A 22,694-nucleotide genomic window follows, 5' to 3' on the forward strand; every position below is an offset into this window, starting at 1 on the left:
GAAAATACTGGTAATTTAAATTAAAACAAATAGACCATTAATCGTTTACGTGATGCATTTAATGTAGGATTTATTTCAGCACGAAATTTTTTCCAACGGAAATTGAAAATATTTTTTGGAAAAAAATTATTTATTTTATTTTTTAGAATTTGGTTGCATTCATAATAATATCCTAGAAATCATTTTTGGACATTTGACTTGGATGGAAAATAACCACAAAAGCCACAATACCAATATTTAATATAGTGTAATCTCAGAAAATCTAACATAATAAATACCAATCCAAAGTACCAATATCTAATATAATTGTGAATTTCACAAAATCTAATATCAACACAAAATTCCAATCATTCTCAAAAAAAAAAAAAAAAAAAAAAAAATCCAACCTACACCACATCAAACCGATTTTGGCAAATAAAATATTGTTTTAGTATACATTATTATATCAATATTGTGTTATAATAAAAACTATTAGAGTTGCAAATCTATGCATTGGGATTAATTTGCTTGAAATTGGAAAAATATAATAAACAACAAGGACCATACTTGGATGGAGGATCTTTATTTGACATATGGGGTGATCTCAGAAGGTTGTGAGTTGGTCGTTGCTCTCGATTAGACTACAGGTTTGTCATTGAAAATGTGTTGTCTTAGGTGGAATGGACAATGGCTTATCGGTATGAGAGAGAGAGAAAGAGATAGAGGCGAGTAGTGGCTTGCTAGAGATGGCTGTTGGCTAGGTTGATAGGCAAAGGCAATGGCAACAAGAATGACAATAACCATGAATATGATGACTTTTTTTTAAGTTGACATACACATGAGGTTTAGGAGGGGACTAGGCACTAGCTAGGTTGGATGTGTTGTGAGAAATTCTTTATTATTTTTGAGAGAGTTGTGGCGAAATTGTTATGTCCAACAATGCCTATTATGCTGGTCGAATTGAAAGCAAATTTCTCTTTGACACCAATATTTTTAGCCAAACCAAACACCAAAAAAAGCAAAAAAAGAGGAAGGTTTTTATATTGAATCAAACTTTAGCCTAAAACCTTTTATTTTGGAGTTGAGATGGGTCATGGGCCAAGTTCAAACAAGTCTAAGTGGGCTTATGTGTATGTAAAATTACATATTAGCCCATGAATACTACTTTGTAGTTGTGGGAAATAATTTTTTTGGGGGACAATTATGGAAAAATTGCAAACTTTTTTTTTTTTATGTGAAAAATAAATAAAGAAAAGAGAGTGAGAATTTGAATATTAATGGTTGATTGCTTCCGGATTTTATGTAATATTTGGTCTTATTATTTATTTATATATTTCCCAATTTATATAAATTTTTTGAGAAACCGTTCCCCTGATTAACGGCTTTATAGGAAAAAACGCGGTGCAAATGTAAAATCTACGAATAGAAATAGAATAATACACAAATACAAAGAAGAGCCGTTCGGAGAGAGAGCTCTTTTCTTGTCCTTTTAGCTCTCTTCTCTTCTCGCGCTCTAACCTTCTTATTGAGACCTGAGAGCGAGAGAAAAAGAAAAGAGAATAAACAACATATATTACATCAATATTCACACACTCTTATTACAAACGATATACACACACTACAGAGGAAAGTAAAGAAACAGAAGAACAAGAAAAAAAAAAAAAAGAAACCCCCAAAACCAAAACCCAATACTCTCCATCCATCGAAGTCTCGAATCCACATTTCTCCGATCGACCGAAACCCTAATTCTACGCGGCCATCCGAGCCACCACCAATCTCCTGATCGGTTCGATTTCTCGGACTCTGTAATATAAAAGAGAATCGTTCGTTTTTTTGGTGCTTAGTCAAAGCTCGACGTCTTCTTTATTCGATGGCTTTATTACAAGTCAGGCTTGGCGTTCTCACAATGATTTGAAATTTCAAGGTCCTCAACGGAGTTTCGCTTTCCAAGGTACCAAAAGAAAAAACCTTGACTTTTTTTTTTTTTTTTTTTTTTCAATCGGCTTTTATTTCAACCATTTCTTGCTTTACACGGTTATGTTTTTTATAGACTATAGTCTATTATAGCTAGCTCTATTGTACACATATAAATATATGAATTACGATATATGTATTATTGGATTGATTTTTGATGATTATAGGTTTGGTCGTGTATGATAATTTTTTATTTGTTATATATATAAATAAAGGACTGTGATTTTGTGATGGATGATTAGGGTTAGGTTTAGGGCCAGGGGATTGACGCGAATGGAAGCGTCTGGAAGCAGTCCTGAGGGGTTTCGGAGTAATTCTTCGGGTTCGGGGAGTGGTGGGATTGGGAATTCGAGAAGATACGGATTGTTTTCGGCTTCGAATATCATTCAGGCGCCACTCTCTGCGTTGTTGGAGTATTCGGGGATTCTTCGTACCAATGCTAGTAGGTCTAATCATCAGGAGACTGATTCTTTGATTCACGGAGGACGGCTATCTTCATCGGGCTCTGGATATCACCTTGCTCAGCTTGATCAACCTGCCGCCGCTGCTGCTACTGCCAATGACGGCGAGGTTTCTATTAGGATAATTGGTGCGGCGGAACAAGAACATGATAGAGAACCTGCTGCTGGATTGGTAGTTGGGAACCAGCTTGGGAGTGAGGTAGCTGCTTCCGCTCGTACTGATGTTTCTTCACAAGCGACTGATGCTCAGGGAGGGGATTCGAGGATCGAGCGTGGTGTAGTGGAGGGAATTTCACAATCTGCAAATGGGAATACGGAGGGAGAAGCTGTGGATGGAGGTGGGGCAAATGGGAGGGATTCTTCTTACCAGAGATATGATATTCAGCAGGCTGCTAGGTGGATTGAGCAGGTGCTGCCCTTCTCTTTGCTCCTCTTGGTGGTATTCATTCGCCAGCATTTACAAGGTATTGTTTTTTCTATATATGGTTTATGGTTTACACCCTGCCAATGCCATAATTTTAGTTCTTGTTCACTTTTAAAAATCATTTGCTTGACCCTATGGGAATTCGTTATGAAATTTTACTGTTTCTTTATTCTACATGCCTTTGTTGGGAGAGTTATCAAACCCTTGTATGAATGATATTTACACATTTGTAGCATTTCTAGCAACTCTGTCTTGGTGATGTTTGTGGTGGGAAACACGCCTTCTATAGTGGAGTGGGGCAGGTGATATTGAATTTTTGTGGGAAGTTTTTTTGGATGATACATTTATCTGATTTCTTTAAGTAGTGTTGATGATAATTAGTTGGCTTGAAGGAAGTTCTTGTAGAGTGAATGATGATTATTCTAGGAATAGTGCTTAGGAGGCTGTTGCTGTTGCTGTTGCTTATTTCCTATTGATTCTTTCTGCCTCATTGATCAGTTTTCTTGATGCATTTTAAAAGCTTTGTTTTGATATGCTATTTCCCTCCTTTTCTAGGGATCGAAAGACTATATTATCTTGTGGACATTTTCTATAATTTGATAACTGGTTTTTTATGGAGTTCTGAGTCTTTCTTTTTTGTTGGTGCCATCTTCTCTCTCTCTCTCTCTCTCTCTCTCTCTCTACCCCCCCCCCCCCCCAAAAAAAACATTCATATTACATATGGCTCAAGTGTTACTGCTTCCAATCAACTTCTCTAAGCATATGATTCCTCTAGTTTTTCCCCCCTTCTCTTCAACTAATGGGGGTGGGGGGATTTGATCCCAGTTCCTTCCCATAGGGAGAACCAGACAAGGCCACTGGGCCACTAGCTCTAGGCATATGATTCCCTTAGAGCACATTTGATACAATGTAATGATGATTTCTTTGAAATTTACGAGAGTACAAGAAGCTATAATGGAATAACTATTCCTATGTAGTTGTTTGGTGCTGACACAGGAATAGAACCTATAATTTGCATTTCACAGTTTGGTATAGCATGATTTGATGATATAATTGTCATATTCCAATCTGATTTCCTAAAATACCCGTATATATTTCATATTTATGCTCTCTGTGGGTCTCAATTAATATATTATGTTTAAATTAAAAAATTATAAAAAAAACCATAATTGTATAATTAATATCATTGTCCTTATTTCAGAATTTTTTATCTCCATAAATGTTTAAAAAAAGAAGAAGAAAAAATTGAGCACATCTCCCCTAAGTATTAAATTCTAATAAATGACATTCACCTGCTAGATCTTTTTTAAAATAGTGATATATAAAACTAGTTTAAAAAAAAATACACGTTTTATAAAAAGTTTAATACATATTTGAAATTTAAATTTATACATCAGAAAAAGAAGAGTTTGTAATTTCATAATTTGTTTGTTTTCCTAGTAAGTTTCATACCATAATATAAATTGTTTAGGCTTATACTTCTCAACAAATAAAAAATGAATTATTATAATCAGAATTATAGATTTTACATTTTATTAAATAAAGGCCAGTACGAACTTAAGGAATAGCTATTCCTCATTTCAAAGAATAGCTATTCTTATTCTATTCCTTGTAATGAAAATACAACTAAACAATTGAATGATGATTATAAAGGAATAGCTATTCCATTCCTAGATCTATTCCTACGTACCAAACATGCCCTTAGTTTTCTTGTTGATTCCTATCCCTTTTTAGCCAGTTGGCTTCTGTCCTTGATATGCTAAGTAGATAATTTTCCTTTTTACCTTGTTTGTTACTTGGAGGCGCTCCTCTTCTGCACATTGCTTTTCCTGACCTTTCAGACTGTTATATGTCTAATAATCATAGAGGAATTGAGGAATTATTAGCCTTTGTTGCTTTACGTTTCAAATATTGTGCCTTGGACTTAAATTGGCTTTATTGAATTTGTGCACCTTAGGTTTTCTGATTATGGTTATTTCCCCACTACATTTTTGTGGCCACTTTTCCTTCACGTTAGTGACATTGGCCTTTCTGCTACTACATACAGGTTTCTTTGTTACTATTTGGATTGCTGCTGTCATGTTCAAGTCAAATGATATTCTGCGGAAACAGACAGCTCTTAAGGTGCAGCAATTTGTAGATCTGTATTTTTAATATTCTTTTGGCAGGTTTTTCTATTTTGGGATGGGAAAGTTCCCTTTATTAAGCATGGTAATTGCTGGTGGCTGCAGGGAGAGAGGAAAATGTCTATTCTGATTGGCATTTCTCTTGCATTCACAATCCATGTGGTTGGCGTATACTGGTGGTATCAGAATGATGATCTTTTGTATCCGTTGGTGATGCTTCCTCCAAAAGCTATACCACCTTTCTGGCATGCTATTTTCATCATTATGGTGAATGGTATGTTTTTCTTTGGCTATTTGTTTATGAATTAATGAAATTAATATTGTAGCTGGGAAATATGTTGTAGTGAAACTAGTGCTACTATCTATGTCATCTCATCCAACATGTTTTTTTTGGATCCTTCATTGGATATTAGTCAGAAAGTGCTAAGAACATGGGAGTAGTATAAAAGTTGTTAAATTTCTTCTTATTTTTACAATTATTTAAGCATGTCAAATTACCACAATTGAGTTATTTTCTGAACTCGCCAAATTCTTTGTGATGCCACATATCTCAAGAAGTGTATGTTTGTATATATGGGCAGAACTCTCTCTCTAAAGTAGGGAACCTTTCGAAAGAAGAGACTCCTTTGGACTTGCCTCTAGCCAATAAAACCTATGGGCAACTGACCCACCCTCTCTCTCTCTTTTAAATCTTTATAGTTAATATTTTGAAATTATGGCAAGGAGCCATTTTGTTATAAGCACCAGTTTAGATCTCAGTCTCTTCCTCAAGGGACAGATATACTACTTATGCACTTAATATTATTGTGCACAAATGCTCGTTATGAATTCTCATTTTACAAAAATTGTGTGGTTATTTATTTATTTTTTGAAATGTAATATGTATGCTATAGTTTGTTCTGGGCCATTGCAATAGTTTCTTAGTTTGCTTTCCTTCAGATACATTGGTTCGGCAGGCAGCAATGATATGCAAGTGTTTTCTGTTGATGTATTACAAGAACAGCAGAGGCCGAAATTATCGTAGGCAGGTGAGTTGATATAAATTTTAGCATTTAGAATATTAATTGTTTTCCTATTTATAAAAATAAAAAAGGGAAAGAAAATTGCCGTGTAGTCCTTGAAAAAAGAATGATAGAAACAAGAGGAAACTGCTGAAATTGTGGGTTCTAGTGAGCTCAATCGGTAAAGTCTCCCATTGTCAAATTAGGGACCTCAGTTTGGATACTGCCTACTTCAAAAAGAAGCCAATTGGCATTTTTGCGTGATCATAAAGTGCAGTCATCATGGAGGGGACATCATAAGTTTAAAATTTTAAAGCCAATGACCTCTTCCTTGGCCTCTTTGCAAGTGCTAGGTCTAAGATCCTCTGAGTGCTTGTGTAACATTACCCCATCAAAAAAGAAAAGAAAAGAAAAGAGGACACTGCTGAAAGTGTCTTTTTTTCCCCTTGTCCCCTTTTTTATATTTTCTGTCCTCATTCTTTCCATGGACTAAACGGAGCATTAGATTAAGATGATTCACATATGTATGCCTTTTATTTACCATTAATTTCTGATTAAGTGCAAATTTTCCAGGGTCAAATGCTTACTTTGGTTGAGTATTTGCTGTTGCTGTACCGTGCCTTACTGCCAACCCCAGTTTGGTATCGTTTCTTCTTGAACAAAGAATATGGAAGCCTCTTTTCATCCTTAATGACAGGGTTGTATCTAACTTTCAAGCTCACATCCGTTGTTGAGAAGGTATTATAATTTTCAATATACATTTTGTGTATTCCTTGTCTGTTCCAATGTTTCTCTCGGCAGAAAGGATTGACTTTCTGGCAAGAGCTCTAATTTCCACATGGCTGTTATCTTCTACTCCAACCCTTTTCTTCCCCTTCTTTGTAATCATGGTCAGGTGCAATCCTTCTTTTCGGCATTGAAGGCATTATCACGTAAAGAGGTGCATTATGGGGCTTATGCAACATCAGAGCAGGTAATGTGGACTTTCTTTGTCCCACACATGAACCCACAAACACATGCCTTGGTTTGTCATGGGGTCCTTGCACATTTGTGCCACCACTTGAGCACTCATTTTTTTCTTAAGTTAATTTTCTTGTCTTAAAGATAATTAGAGAATTAAATGCCTTAGAAAAGGCTTAGTTTTGCTACCACACTTTAATTTCAATACACTTCCATAGTGAGTGCCCTGTTTAATCTATAAGATTTGGAAGTTTTTACTTTTTATAGAGTTGCAGTTTGTGGTTGTGAAACTTTACTGCTCATCTGGGATTTTAAGTTGTAGGCATCTGATGCAGGTTAGCGCAGCAGGCGACATGTGCGCTATTTGCCAGGAGAAAATGCATGCCCCTATCCTACTACGTTGTAAACACATATTTTGTGAAGACTGTGTATCGGAGTGGTTAGTTTATTTCTGCCATTTATGTTCTCTACACTGTTAATCTGCTTTTGCCAATTAATTTTTCAATACCCTTGTGGCCTAGCATTCATCATTCTTTTGTCACATCTCAATAGGATTTTACGCTAGGCTGCCAATTGGAATCTTGACTTTAGTGTTACACGACTCGAAATGTATTGGTCTCAAGTTTAGAGCTGGTGTGTCTTAGCACATTCAATTTTATGTGTTGTGCACATTAGAGATTTAGAGTTAATATTTTGTTTCTGCCATTTAGGTACTTTACACTGTTAAAGGATGTTTCTTGTCCTGTTAATTTTATCTGGGAATAGTGAAAGCTACGTTGTGTAGTGGAATCTTAACTTTGGTGTTATACAACTTGAAATGTTCGTGGGATCCAGATGTATGGTCTAGACTTGTCTCAAATTTAGAGCTGGTGTGCCTTAGCATTTTCAATTTGCCTGTGTTGTGCACATTAGAGTTAATAGTTGGCCAAACACCCATATATATAGGGTCCTGCATGCTTTTTGTATTATTGTATACTTGTCTTTTCTGCTTGTAAGTTGAATGTGTTAACTGAAAGTTGAGGGGATTTGACCCTGAACCTAAAGCGCATAGAAGATAACCATTGGCATTTTTTCTTCTGCATTTGGGTTAACATTTATCATCCTCCCCCCCTCCAAAAAATAAAACTTGTGTCTGTTAGACTTAATTGTTAGAAGGTTTATGCTTGTGTCATAAAGTTCTATTGTGGCTGTAAATGTTCTCTACTCTACCCTGGGGGGTGCTCTGTTGATTTTTGTTTAGGTCCTTTGGATTGCTGATGGTCTTTTTTTTTTTTCCCAGGTTTGAGAGGGAGCGAACATGCCCATTATGCAGGGCTTTGGTCAAACCTGCGGATCTTAGATCATTTGGCGATGGATCAACTAGTCTGTTTTTCCAGTTGTTCTAAAATCTTTTTCTGTAAAAGGGAGTTTTTCTGCTTTGAAGCCCTCAATCCTTATTCAAGGCAGCCTTCTCCTGATATTTTCATCTACACAGGAAATTTAACCATATATTGCTTTGCCTTGTTCACGGGTAGCACTGGAAAGTTTCTTGAAGTGCCTAGAATTGAATTGAACTGGCAATATGTTCATATTTGTATTGAGAAAGGTTAAAATGTATGTAATGGGCCCAAAGCTACAGAGGAATTCCCGTAAGGAGTAAGGACTTACCATATAGTCACTGTTCATTTTCCGTAAATGGAAGTTCTTCAACCCCTCTTCCCCTCTCGCTTTTCTCTGTAATTTCTCTCATTATATTATTACTCTTCTCAAGTCACATAATGTATTGTTTCCCACAATTGCACGATTTTTCATTTTGCCCTTTAAGTTATGCAAACTCCCTAGATCTTATTGTTAAATTAGGCCTGCTAGATGATGTCAAAGCAGAAACTTTTTGAAGGGGAATTTTTAAAGCATTACATCATGCTTGTGAATTGATTAGATCTGTGTGGAACGCAAGCCGCGTCTTCTTTTTGTTGGGTTAAAAAGCAAGTACGGTATCTAAGTAAAACGCTAGAAAAGCCGGACTAGGCACAAATGCTTCGAAGCATACATCATCAATAAGATCAACATTAAAGTGTGTGTGAGCTTGGTGAGAGATGTAATTAAAGTGTTTGTGTGTCTAGCAATTAGTTTATTTCTAAAAAAAAATAAGATCAGCATTATAAAACGGTTCAATAGCGCAGCGCTACTGAGAGTACCGCCGGAGATAACAAAATCTTGAATTGGCATCAGCACAACGGTTAAGGAAATGTCAACCACATTTTACTTGGTATATAAGAGTGATTTGTTTTGTCTGTTATGGCTTTAATCACCATATATTTCGGATTTTGGGATACGCAATCCCTCTGCGTCCCATATGGGCAAAACAATAATCAGGTATAAAAGATTGTACTTTCAATTGTATTTTCTTAAGACTTATTCACTTTAAGTGTCCAGTGTCCAATAAATCCATAGTTTTTTCAAGAAAAGAAAGAAAAAAAATCCAGTGCTTTGTCGTAAATGCTTAAGCACCACATAACCAGTACAATTAAAGATCTGTATAGACTCATCACTTCTTACAGTTCACAAGAAATGAAGCAAACATAGCTTATACAGTTTTGCAACAGAAACTTCCATCACACTTTGCAATAGCTCCAAAAAGCTGACAAACCTGAGAGCTACTATCCAATTCCTTAAGTAATTTGATAAAAGAAAGCAAGCGCTACAGATCATCCGTGATTAATTCTGCTGCGCTTGCTCTGAAAATGCTACCACACACTTTATGTGCAATGGCAATTGTTGGCTTGGAGTACAAGAATGACATGGAAAATATTTGAACCTGTACTAAGTTACAGAAGACGAATTACAACAACTCACTCTTGATGAGAAAACTGCATACACCAATTAATAACAACTGCCGGTGGAAAAATAACACAACCCACTGGCCCCTCTTCCTCCCACAGAAGGAAAAAAAAAAATGAAAGAAAAGTAATAAAAAATGAATGAATACTAAATCTTTGATGAAGAACAGGAAACTCTATTTAGGAAGAAGCTATAGAGGGTCTTTTTGTATCTTCTTTCTCATCAACTGAGGTACTCAAACTCTGCAGGACCTCACTTTCTAGAACGTCCTTATTTTCTTGGGACGGCTCCATGGGCACAGGAAAGATTTCCTTTGTCACAGTAGGGCTTACAGATGGGGGAATCTCAATCTCAGAAGGTGAGGGCAGGGATGTAGGAGAGGGTGGAGAAACAGAGAGCATTTTTGAGACTCCTGGGGTGGATATGGGGTAAACTTCTGTAACTTCTTCAATCCCTTCATCTAAATAAACAACATCCTGCATGGTGAGTTGGTGATATTCAACAATTTCCCTTAGGAAGCGATTCTCACGTGCATATATTGTGTTCTCATTGGCCAAACGTGCCTTCTCAGCCAAAAGTGTCTCCAGTTGAAGGCGGATCTGAGATCATATGCACATAACAGACATTAATCCCAGCAAAAATAAGAAAAGAAAAGGGGTTAATCTTGAATAATATAATTCCCTCCAATCTCCAATAAACAGACAAGTATGCATATGTGTATGTACAAGTACCCTACAGACTAAATGTATAAATAATGTAATAGCTTAAGGATATACAGGCATAGCTGTGATCAACTTGAATTATAAACATCAGAGTAACAAATAAAGTCAATGCAGAAGTATTACATAGAGATTTGGCCAAATAATAAAAAAGAGAAAGTAAAAATACCAAGTCATCGTCTGCACGGTGGTCTCCCTTCTCACGATTCTCTCGAAGAAGTTTATTTTCATCTTCTAGTTGAGCACATCGTTCCTTTGCAAAAGCTAAATCTGCTTTTACTGTTTTCAGCTCCCGAAGAAGTAGTTTTGCTTTGGCAGCTGTTGCCATTGCAACCTGTGACACAAATGAAGGCCAATTATTCATTTCAACGCTACAAGTAGGTTCGTAAAACTGTAAACTGCAAATACCCTAAACATGAAAAATTCAAAATGAGCTGCATGCCCCAAAATCAACTTTTTGATGTTCTAATCCCGCATGCTAGTTTATAAAGCAAATGATAGTTTCAAAAACTAAAAGCTTACACTTCTGTGTCAAGTGAATCACACAAGGATTTTACAAAACAAATCCGTATTTCTTTCTTGGTGTTGGTTTTATCAGTGAAGGTTATCTAATGTCAAGTGAATCACACAAGGATTTTACAAAACACATCCGTGTTTCTTTCTTGGTGTTGGTTTTATCAGTTAAGGTTATCTAATGCCAGCATTGAGGACTTGGTACTGTTTGGCTCACTGAATGATGCATGTACCAAGGTATTCCTCCCCTGCTGAGTAACTTGACATGAATTTTTCACTTAGATAAGATATATTGAATCTAATAATTAAAACATTCTCTACATTCACAACATGAATCAGTCATGCAAAATTCCAAGGTTGGCACCTTACGTCGCGAGATGCCTTGAGTTGAGTTTCATGGTTGGTTTGAAGCTGCGGTTGTGTTGGTTGAACTGGTGATTGCTGCCACGAGTTATTTACATTAGAATCCTGATTTGGTGACTCATAATTGTTTCCTCTACGCTTATTTTGCAGTTTGCGGGTTTCTTGGATAATGTCTGCTGTCTTATTTTCCACGATTGTGCGACCTTCCTGGAAAAATGAAAGGAAATTTTTAAGCAAGGAGATTCCATTCTATACTTGCAAGAAAAAATAAACTATGTGAGAAAAATATCTGAGGTTCCTTTTCACATTATAAGGTCAGTGCCTCTCTCTATCTCTCTCATTGTGTTTTTGCTTTCTTAATTTGGTATGTCAATTTTGTTAACCAAACAAAGAACAAATAATAGCTGTCCATAGGAAAACAATAATATATTTTTGTATCACAGCCTCACAGAGTCACAGGTCATAAGGAAGGACTAAAAGGGTGAACTGGGAATATATTTGATTCTATATTATTGGACAGCTTTTTGGAACTAAAATAAATAGGTGGTCATCAATCTCATGGGAGAAAAAGATAATTAAGCACAAGGATAAAATTCAATGGATTCACAACCAGGGTAGTTTCAGTGATTGAAAATGAACTTTTTTTTTCTTTTAATAATTTATTGAAAATAAATAATTCTTTTCCTTCAAATACAAAATAGACTTCTATTGCCAAGTTCATAGCTGAAGTTACTTGACCATTCTCACCAATTTTCATTGCAAACAATAACAACACAGTTAAGTTAGACAATAATCAAATGGAAGAGTAGGAAAAAATCTAAGGTGATAGATGATAGTAAAGCCAACTGTCAGCAATTAATAAATAATAATCCTATCAGCCAAAAGATACAAGATTTAAAGAACGTAAAAACAAAATGTGAATTAGATTATCAAGTAGAACCAAACTAAAATAATAAGATCTAGAGACCTACAGCTGACTTGACAAGGCAAGACAACAACTAACATCTAAAATTCAAGAGGAAAAAAAAAAAAAATCCATTAACAAGAAATCATCTAACACAGTTTACCTCGAAAGCCTTTTCAAAGGTGTCACCAATGTGATTAAGGGAAGATGTGATTACATTCAATCCCTTTCGTAATTTAGGACTTTCCATTTTTCTGAAGTTCTCGGACGATTGGTATGATTGCTGTAATTAATATTGCAAAGGGAAGTATTAGAAAAAAGCAAAAAAAAAAAAAAAAAAAAAAACAGAAAGTCGAATTCAGCTGGTAAACATGATATATGGACATTATGTATCTAGATGCTAGATTAGTACAAGCAATAGTTTCGAGCTTCAAAACCAAGGCATCACTAGGATCATTTTAAATTTGATATTCATGCTTGCCTGATTCAAAAGAAAGATGTTAACTTTGTATTACCTGGCCATCTGCTGAGTTGTTGAAGGGCTGCGATCTCATTCTCTCAGGCATATCATATTGCTGGGACATGTTATCATCATCAAGGATTGCTTTTGCTTTTCGAGCCAGAACACCCCAAAACCCGGATTTTGATTCACCTTTTGCTGAATCGTTTCCATAGGCAGCGAAGCTCTGCATTTTCAGGCATGATAACACATCCTCAAAAAATGCAAAACTACAACATTCTAATATAAATAACAATATATTTTGAGCAAAATAAATATAAATAACACAAATTTGATGAGATGTTAGTATGATGATTATATGATTAAATTCATAATTTCCTAATAAATTAAGTTTTTAGGACAATTGGTAATTTATCAAAAATTAGTACGTAGAACTAGTAACAAAAACTTACAAACTCCATCAACCTTCCTATCCTAATTCATGGTAACACAGAAAGAAAAGGAAAAAACTGAAAAAGTCTCTAACTTTCCCAAATTTAACAAAAGAAATGTAATTTATCAAGCTTCTAATCTAGGATTCTCAGAAAGGTAAAAATTGTCCTCTGAATTTCCCAAATTTAACAACGGAAAAACGTAAATCACGTAATCAATTGATCAAGTTACTAATCTAGGATTCTCGGAAAGCAAAGAATTACGCAATAAAACTCAGAAAACAGGGGCAGGTGTCCAACACAACAATCTAGGAAAAAGAATGCATAAACTACCTTCGCTTCTCCAAATAAGAGATTAGATCCAAAACAAAACACACACAAACAGATCTGTTAATAAAAACCCAGGACCCATTTGAAGAATAGGATTGAATTTTGAAAGCTAAAACAGAAAAAGAAAGAAAAGAAAAAAGAAGAGGACCTTGGAAGGACGAGAGGCGAAAGCAGAGTCAGCGTAGGCAGAGGAAAGCGAAGATTCACGATGAACAGCAGAGGCACGAATGGCTTGAGCAGCAAGAGACGTGTATGATGTAGAATTCGGAAGTGTTCCTCCTCCTCCTCCTCCTCCTGATGAAGAAGATGAAGAAGAAGAAGAAGAAGAAGAAGATGAAGATCGTTTGAAGTCATTATTATTATTGTTATCAGGTGGCGGTGGATGATGAATTTCTTCTGTGAAAGTTGATGTCTTCGTGATTCCTTGCCTTCTTCTGTACGCCATTTTTGTTTTGGTTAAGGTTGCCGTAACAACAACCAGAACCAGAAGCAGAAGCACAAACACCACCACCACCCCCGTGATGACAATAAAACCAACGAACGAGGAGGATCTTGTTCGATCCCACTCTCGTTTTTTGGCTTGCTGTTTTTTTTTTTTGTTGGTGTGTGTGTGTTCCCTTTCCCACGTTCCTTGTTTTAACTAACTCTCTCCGTTTTTTAATCAAAGCACAATCCAAATATGAGAGAGAGAGAAAAAAAAGAAAAGAAAAAGCGCGCTCTAAAACATTAATCTAATGGCTAATACCTGTTTGCGAAATTAGAAGCCACTACTTTACCGTTGGATTCTCAATTCTGCCAGTTAATGCTTTTGGGCCCCACAAATTGCTTGTTCATCCTCATTCCTCATTTTCCTCAATTCATGCTACAGTTAATGCTACCTTTATATTATTTATATATATTTTTTATGGTTGGATTGGATTGGATATTGCCACCCTTTGCCCAATGGGATCTTTAATTCAATTCATTCTTTGGTTATATATTTGAAACTAACACTAAGATTACTTTTTTATCTTAATAATAACAACTAGTAATAATCTGCCACTTATAATTTGTTATAAAAATATTATGAAAATGTTGTGGACATATCATTTCTTTATATAAAATATGAAACAAACATTCTTATAAGAAACCGTAATCTCCTTATCTAAACCTAAAAATGTTGAAATATTAAATATTTTACCTTTCTTTATTTTTCCTTATCTATGGTAATAATTATCATCTTCTTTAATGGTGTACAACTCTCGCACACCGTAAGGAGGAGGCATTGGATAATCGAAATTATTGTGTTTTTTGGTGCAAGATAACAGCTTTTTTTTTCTTGATACTAAAGAGAAAGTGTGTCCCACTACCCCTTTTTAAGTAACATTCATATTAATGTTTTGATTTGAATGATAACCCACAAATATTGGCTCCGGCCCCAGTGAAAAAGCATTCTCAAAGCAAAGATTTTTTTATATTAATTAATATAGGTAATTTTCTTACCAAAATAATTGGGAGTAGTAGATACGAAACAATGTCTAAACTACATATAATGTAGCTCAATTTTGAAACAGTCCAACCAAATTACTAAACACAACATCAATCATTCTACCCCACCCAAGAACACTTGTATGTGACTTCAATTAGGTTTATAAACAGAATGTCACACGTATTATCCTCATCACTTTTACGTGGCTTCTTGCATATAAATATTGAGAAAAAATAACGAGTGAAGGAATAAAGTCAGATCATGAATTTTAGTCAAATCCCCTGAAATGATTGCATAGCCAAACAAAGGGAAGGGGGAACTGTTGAAGTGGATCAAATTCTGTTGTTCAACACCTCCCAATTATGATGGCCCCCATCACAACAACCATTAACCATTCACGCCTTCTATCTAGCCACAGAATCAGTTGTAAACAGAAGTAACTTCGGATATCACAATGCAACGTCACGGATTATTATAGTACCAACCTCCCTTTGGTTCTTTAGTTGACCAAGGTGTAAGCCTAGCTGCCTGGTCCAGTTATATCCCATTACATATAAAATGGTATAAATGCTGAAAATTGTTCTCTAGCTTCTTCTTTTGGTTTCTTGACAAACATTGGAATTTGGAAATCCTGTTCTACGTTTAGTTGATTTACTTGGCAAGCTATATCTGGTTCAACACAAGCAAAGCTAATCATAGAACAAGAAAAAAGATGAAAGAACACAACTCTGGAAATCAATATTCACTTTTATCTCTCTATGTTTCCATAAACTAGAGTCCTACATATTTCTTACAGCTGAAGAGCTAAATCAGTATGATGACTACCTATTGAAGATGGTTGTTGATTATCACTATGAGGCTGATTGCTCAGCTCTACTTGACGAGTACAGGTTGAAGAAGTTTGGTAACTCATTTTGGCACAAGAGGTCCCCTCACTACATGCACTCATCTGGTCAAGACGTGTTTTCAAATATGGCAGATCAAAAATAAATTGTGAAGCCTGTGGCACGGGTTGGTCTGATTTCAAAATTTGACCTGACTTGGATGAGCTCCAAACTCCATCACCAGAGCCTTGTGCAGCTATGGCTTGGTCATGACCTACCAGATACACCAAACTTGAGTTGGGCATGGAGTCCTTAGTTTGACTAAAACTCGACAGTCCATTCCTGCCCAAGGTTCGTAGAGGCCATGAAGACAGAGAAGCATAACTGTTTTTTGATAAAGATTCCGACTCAGTTGACTTAATTAACTCGGAAGCTGAATCCAATAATTGTGCTTGATGATCAAAATTGCCCTTGTTCAATTCCAATGTTGTTGACTTGTTGCCTGTGTTTGGAAATTCAGCACCCAAGCAATTCGAATCTCCAGTACTAGCTGTGGAGGAATATGAACCAAATGGAAAATCCCAACTCCGATCCTCATAAATTTTGTTCTTGCCAAGAACATTGAGAAATTTCTTCTCATCACTGGCATGAGCTTCCCCAACGTTGGCCTCTTTTCTTTTGCCAGCATCCCCCAAATTCATTGTGTCACAGGAGTTATTTAAGAGAGATGGTTTCCCATAGTGGTGGTCCAGGAAATTCTGAGATGTTGGGGTTTTGCTTATGGTATTATGAGTACTAGGCCCCCATTGGGCAGGGTTAGATGCCATGTCAGCATGGCATTTTTGAGCTTGGAACCAATAATTGGAAGTCTGGTAATTGGATGCATCAGCTGACTGTCCAAGCAACTTTCGCTCAGCAATCATTTTGGCTGTTGGTCCCAAACCTTCAACAAATAGCATCAAGCTTTCTCTATAACCAATATCCTGCTGACTCACCTACAACATAATGAAAATTTGTCAGCCTTCATGGTTGATTTGTGAACCACACAAAAATGACAACTTATTTGTTTTTCTTAGGGGGGCAAACGCGTAGAAGCTGGATGCATTTTTTCATGTCAGAATGCACCTTCTGCCCTCTTTGTCTAGACTCTTAGATAGTTGGGCTAAAGTTCTTGGCAGAATCCTCTTGGCATAAATGCATGAATTATGTGTTGTCCCACCAAAAGGTTAAAAATATAAATAAAGGTATGAATAAAGAAAGAAATCATGTAAAGCTAGTAGATTTGGACATCACTGGTATTTGGTAAAGGGGGCAGCCACCACATAAAGTAGGTTTCGTTAATACATGCACAATACATATTATTGGGCAACATGGCTATCTATATCATTGGTCTCATGTATTTTCTAATGCACATGAGGCATGTTATCTGTATCAAATGGAATCAACAAGTATGGATTTACAAGAGCTTACACGCTCAAGTGGTTTCAAAGAACTATAAATTGTTGAAAAAATTGATTCATTCTCATTGAGGAAAGACATCCAAGGTCTATATGTACAACGGCGGTCTACTTCAAAAGAGCTAAATCTTCTACCATCTTTTGCACCTGTCAGGAAAGAAAAGGCTATTAGGTTTTGACTTCAACTTCATTCAGGTAGTGCATGGACATACAAATAACCGTTGAAGCTTAAAGAAGTGAAAATAAAAGGAAATCACAGTTGGAACTAAATTTTTAGGAAGTTTCCATTTATATTTTAAAAAGCTTAAACCAATACAATAAGAATTATTTAGTGGAAAAAAAAAAAGAAAAGAAAAGAAAAAGTTGGGTGCTATGAAAAACCAGAACCAATGACAAACGTTGAAAATTTTAGTTGCAAAGTTGGTAAACTGCTAGGTGAACCAGTGATTATTCTGGAAGAACCATCAAGAATATTTCCTGAACGTCACCATAACAAAATAATCTACCCATACTAATAAGACAGCATTCTTAATACAAAGTTCTATCTAGTATCACTTAAAATGGAAGGACAAAAGAGTTACTGATTAGAGTAATTTTAGGATTGTATATCATGCAAAAGATGGCCCTTCAAATGCTTCCTGAAGTTCAGGGGCATGCTGACTAAAGTGAGGATAGATATGTCTCAAAAAAGGGATGTGCAATCACACTGGAAAAATTTGACACGTTTGTTTGGGCGACAGCCAGCTACCATGTATTAGTGAATTTAACAACTTATAAAATTCAGTGAGATAGGATGATTTCCATATATTCCAGATAAGAAAATCCTATATTTGGTCTTCTTTTCCTATTACTTATGACTCAGATATATAAACAAAGTTGGGAGGATCTTCATACCAAGCACCCATTTATTTAACATCCTCACAAGAAATAATCACTTGCATCTACACAGATGTATATGAAATTTTAAGGTTAGAAAGTAGGAGCAGATTTGCTCTCTTACCAGAAAGAAGTTCAGGATCTATTGCATCAATACAAGTAGCAATACCAGAGCACTGAGAATTTAGTTGGAAACTCCTCCCCAGATTTGATGAATTGCGAAATGATGGGATTGTGTTTGAGGATATATCAATTGTCATGCTACTGGATTTTACATTTGTGGGAAGCTTAGGAAGAGAGGCCTTAATTGAACCCCTAGCTTCACTTTGGGGCCTCCTACCACTTCTTCTTCGTCTTCTTTTTGTCTCTGAGAACTCCGATTCAAAATTCTCAGGATCAGTTTTCAGAACATGAAAAATCTTTGTAGCTAGTTCATGTATTGCGCGAGCCTGTAAAAATGAAGGGTTGTTGTTCAGCAGATGAAGAGAATCTAGATTTTATCATTGAAAAACTACTGCTACAGTTTTTTTGCAGAGGTTAAATGATTATACCTGTCTGAAATAAATGGTAGCTGAAGAATTAAAATGCATTGCATTTTTAGGTATTAAAAATACATCATTCTGCAGAGAAGTCCAAACAATAATCAGTTAGATACTAAGATTTTCGAGCTGTTCAAATAATGCAACAGATGCACATCTTTAACAGCCAAATACATTGATTTCTTCATACTTAATAAACTTGGTCTTTATATTTTATCCTTCATGTCCAGGATTAAGTCCTGGATCATTAGAAAGGAATCCAAAGAAAAATAGAGAAACACAGAATATCGATATTGTGTAAACAAATAGTTTACACAACCTCCAAGATCGTATATAACAACCGTTGTAAATTTGAGCCTGAATTATCACCATATGATCATATGTAACAACTATTGTAAATTTGAGCCAGATTAGAAAGAATTATCACCATGTGATAAAATTGTAATAAATTTGTGCAGAAACCAAAAAAGTGGAGTGAGAAACAAGAAAGTTGCAGTTCAATGTTTTGTGACACTGAATGTTAGAAATCCTAAGATTATCTGACCTATGACTTTTTAAATTGAAACAGATAAGTTGACCCTGAATGACGAAACAAATTAGTCTGAGCTTTCTATTAAAGAGGATATATTGAAAGTGATATCAACATGAAATAAAATTTAGTAATTGTTCCCTAGTTGTATACGTTGTGCATACTTGGGTGACTATTTTTTACTGTTTAAATAAGATTTTTATTACTTATCAAAAAAATTAGTAACTTTTTTTGAAACAGAGTAACATATTTATGTTCTAAGGTTTGTAGTAATATCTTTGGTACAACAAGAGAAGGGCACTCTAGCAAGATCTGACACATTACAGAATTCACATACTTTCAGGAGTATGATATCAAATAGCTGAATTTTTAAGTTTACAAATCCACAATTAGAGATGTTATCAGCTGATGTATGGTGAAAAAAGAAGAAGAATGCCTTCATATTCAATTCAGAGATGTAATTTTGAAGAAGCAAGCAAACCTCAAATTGTTCAAGACTTCTATACATTCCCTCGTGAAGTTTAGCCCTCATAGTGCCAAAATCCATAGGCTCTTCAATGATTTCATAGTAATCTTCAGCCTAATAAGAACACAAATCTCCATCAATATATTGAACAAGAAAGGGGAAATAGCAGTATCCGTGATATAAGATGAGAGGAACTGATAAGCAAATACATACCTCATTTGGGTCAACTGGTTCAGCAAATATTTCATGTGTGTCTCTCCTAAATGTAAAAAGAATGCATTTCAATATAAGCAATGAATCAGGAATTTATAATAGAAACATTCTCGTTTACCATAATTTATGATACTTCCTTGCTATATTTAATCAATGCAAAGACCTTTTCTAACCACCTTTAAGTAAGCTCTAAAAAATGAACACAAAGAAAGTGCTAATAAAACAATAAGCACCTTTGTAAGACATCAAGAACAAGCTCAAGAATACGTTTTTCTGGCATCCATGGTGCAGATGGCATGCGGGATGGTTCATCTGATGCAAGAGGTGTCTATGTTATGTATGAAGTTTCCATTGTCACAATGAATTAAATTAATGGTTCTGCAATTCGCAATATCAATAAAGAAAAGGAGCTAACTGGTGTAGGTAGCGTGATCTTCATTTCTTGGGCTATCTTCACTCCGTGCAACAACCGGTTGATCTGACATAGAAACAAATTAATCACATAATTATAACACCATTGTGATAGAAACCCAAAAGTGCATAATTTACAATTCCAACTCTGGTGGAGCAAAAGGACTCACCACTATCAGTATGATGATCTTTGTAAATGGGTTTTGTGCCATCCTGCATGTCAGTTCAAATGGGATGATGAGAACAAAACTTGCAGAACATAGTGGGGGATTAATATTATCTTACACAATCAACTTTGAAGACCAAAAACAAGCATAGCATCATGGGAACCAAGAACAACTAGTTACTTGGAACACAATTTCATTTTGTTTAGTCAGTTCATTGCATTAGAGTTAATGCTTTGTGAGTGATTGAAAATTATAGTAATGTCAGAACATAAGAAGGTGCCGAAATTAAAGTGGGATGTGTCAGTGCCTTAGAAATTGTAACTGGGTGAAAACTAATGCTCATAATATGCTACACAGAAGAATATGCATCAAGTCTTATTGCAAACTTAGTATTTTTTATATTTATAGAGAATATAGGATTTGAACCTACGATGTCCACTCCACTCCATGATGATAACATCAGGCCAAGAAACCAAATGATCTTGGTAAATTTATGTTAACAGAAGCCGTGAAAGAAGAGACAATTATGACATTGTGCAGATCGAAGTCATTAGTAACGGTTAACAGAAACCGGTACCACGTTTCGTTTAAACCCTTGTTTGTACTTTTCACTTTCTCCTAAAAAAAAAGCGCACCCCAACAACAAAGTTGACATTTTGTGAACAGGAAAAGATATAGTAATAACAATAATAAATAATACCCACATGGAAATGCAACCAACATGATAAATTTGTTACACCATTGTTATTAATAATAAAATAAAATGTAAATAATGGGGGGGGACAGTACAAATATAGGACCTTTAGTTGTTGTTGTAGTGGTCGGGGTGAAAGAGAAGTAGAAGTAGAAGCAACATCTTGAAGTGGTTTGAGTCTTCTCTTCTTTGTTGCCCTTGTCCTTGTCGCTGGTCCCTGAGTCTGAGTCTGAGTCTGAGCCTGAGCACCACTTCCACTAATTTTTGAGCTTTTGGAGTGAGAGTGTGAGACCCCAAAATTAGGGTGAGTCTCATTCACACTCACATTCACATTCTGGGCCTTGGACGCTGATATCCGCGGGCTCCTCCTGTGGCCCTCCCTCCATATTGGCTTTCTTAATTTTTTCCTACATTTTTATATATATATTTTTTACACAAATATTAGTAACCCATTTTCAGATTTTGAAGAATAAAATGAAGAATGGCTTCCGAGAAGTAAACTCACCTGGACATTGGTAGGAATTAAAGAGAAGGATGAGACAGCAGTGATCGTTTAAGCTAATCAGTTATATAGAAAATAGAGGAAATGAGGAATGTAATGTGTGTGAGAGAGAGAGAACATGATACAGGTACAGCTAAGCAAATAGAAATGGAAATGGATGTGGTTTGGTTTGCTTTCTGTTTAAGGAGATATGAAAAATCCCAGACTAGGAAATAACATTAAAACCTCAAAATAATAATATATAAAGTTTGGTTTTTTTATTATTATTATTTTTGGCTTCCAATTATAACAATAAGAGAGTATAGTGCAGGAAGGGGAGGTGTGGTTACTGGTTACTGGTTACTGGTTAGATTAGAAGGAGGAAGAGTTATGACTTAAGAGAGAGAGAGAGAGAGAGAGAGAGAGAGTAGCATCATTCATCACCTTTACTTGCCCCAGAATCCCATGGGTTCATATGAGAATTTCAGAATTAATATTGACTCACAATAAATTTTTTTTTTTTTTTTAAAAGAAAAAAGTAACAATGGGCTTCTTATACTACTTCAGTGGTGTGGATTAGACTGAAGATGGGCTGGACTCATGAAGGCCCAAATGAATTCTGCATCAAACACTGTTAAGTTAAAGAGGATGGCCCATTTCAATCCGACGAAGTAGTAATAATTAGAGTAACGGTGTAACAAACAACTTTTGTCAGTTTACCGATTCTTATGGACGACAACTCTTTTGTACCTATCTTTTTACCAAATTTTTGATTATCTACTTGTTTACTTTTTCATAAATTTATTTGCATTTTTTTTAACACTATTCACTCTGCCATATAAGCATTGTGACCAAAAAAAAAAAAATTGTAACGCACAAATGACAAATTGTGTCCACATATTTTCTCCTGTCAAGACCTATCTTTTACCTAACCTCAATTGGAACTTGGAAGGTAAAGTAAGCAAAGAAAGAAAGAAAGAAAAGCGTGAACTGCATTGTCTATGCTATGCAGTAACTTTAAGTCCTGAAAGTCTCCGTTAAATTCCAAATTAAAAAAAAAAATAGTAACCGTATCAGTATATTCGAAGTATTTTTGTGATTTCA

The 22,694-nt window shown here is 35.5% G+C and overlaps 3 protein-coding genes across 3 annotated transcripts; 1 reads left to right on the plus strand and 2 right to left on the minus strand.

Annotated features, from left to right (window-relative positions):
• The first annotated feature begins 1,458 nt into the window (after positions 1-1,458).
• LOC142610640 (uncharacterized) lies at positions 1,459-8,700 on the plus strand. The gene is made up of 9 exons (XM_075782509.1): positions 1,459-1,930; positions 2,196-2,878; positions 4,886-4,962; positions 5,070-5,238; positions 5,904-5,992; positions 6,539-6,703; positions 6,861-6,938; positions 7,261-7,364; positions 8,205-8,700. Exons 2-9 carry the CDS (start codon positions 2,227-2,229, stop codon positions 8,308-8,310), a joined length of 1,440 nt encoding a protein of 479 aa, XP_075638624.1. The 5' UTR covers positions 1,459-1,930; positions 2,196-2,226; the 3' UTR covers positions 8,311-8,700.
• A 607-nt stretch (positions 8,701-9,307) lies between these two features.
• LOC142609592 (uncharacterized) lies at positions 9,308-14,117 on the minus strand. Its single transcript, XM_075781210.1, has 6 exons — positions 13,614-14,117; positions 12,760-12,930; positions 12,408-12,527; positions 11,347-11,547; positions 10,634-10,798; positions 9,308-10,344 (listed from the first exon to the last, which is right to left on the minus strand). The coding sequence occupies exons 1-6, from the start codon at positions 13,908-13,910 to the stop codon at positions 9,925-9,927; spliced, it is 1,374 nt and encodes a 457-aa protein (XP_075637325.1). The 5' UTR covers positions 13,911-14,117; the 3' UTR covers positions 9,308-9,924.
• Positions 14,118-15,646: 1,529 nt separating this feature from the next.
• On the minus strand, positions 15,647-22,055 carry LOC142610036 (uncharacterized). The gene is made up of 11 exons (XM_075781754.1): positions 21,615-22,055; positions 21,216-21,516; positions 20,419-20,461; positions 20,253-20,315; positions 20,071-20,149; positions 19,838-19,883; positions 19,640-19,738; positions 18,642-18,710; positions 18,215-18,539; positions 17,228-17,361; positions 15,647-16,752 (listed from the first exon to the last, which is right to left on the minus strand). The coding sequence occupies exons 1-11, from the start codon at positions 21,620-21,622 to the stop codon at positions 15,724-15,726; spliced, it is 2,196 nt and encodes a 731-aa protein (XP_075637869.1). The 5' UTR covers positions 21,623-22,055; the 3' UTR covers positions 15,647-15,723.
• Positions 22,056-22,694: the final 639 nt, after the last annotated feature.

This window comes from Castanea sativa, chromosome 9 (genome assembly GCF_040712315.1).
Source record: "Castanea sativa cultivar Marrone di Chiusa Pesio chromosome 9, ASM4071231v1".
Taxonomy (NCBI): Eukaryota; Viridiplantae; Streptophyta; class Magnoliopsida; order Fagales; family Fagaceae; genus Castanea; species Castanea sativa.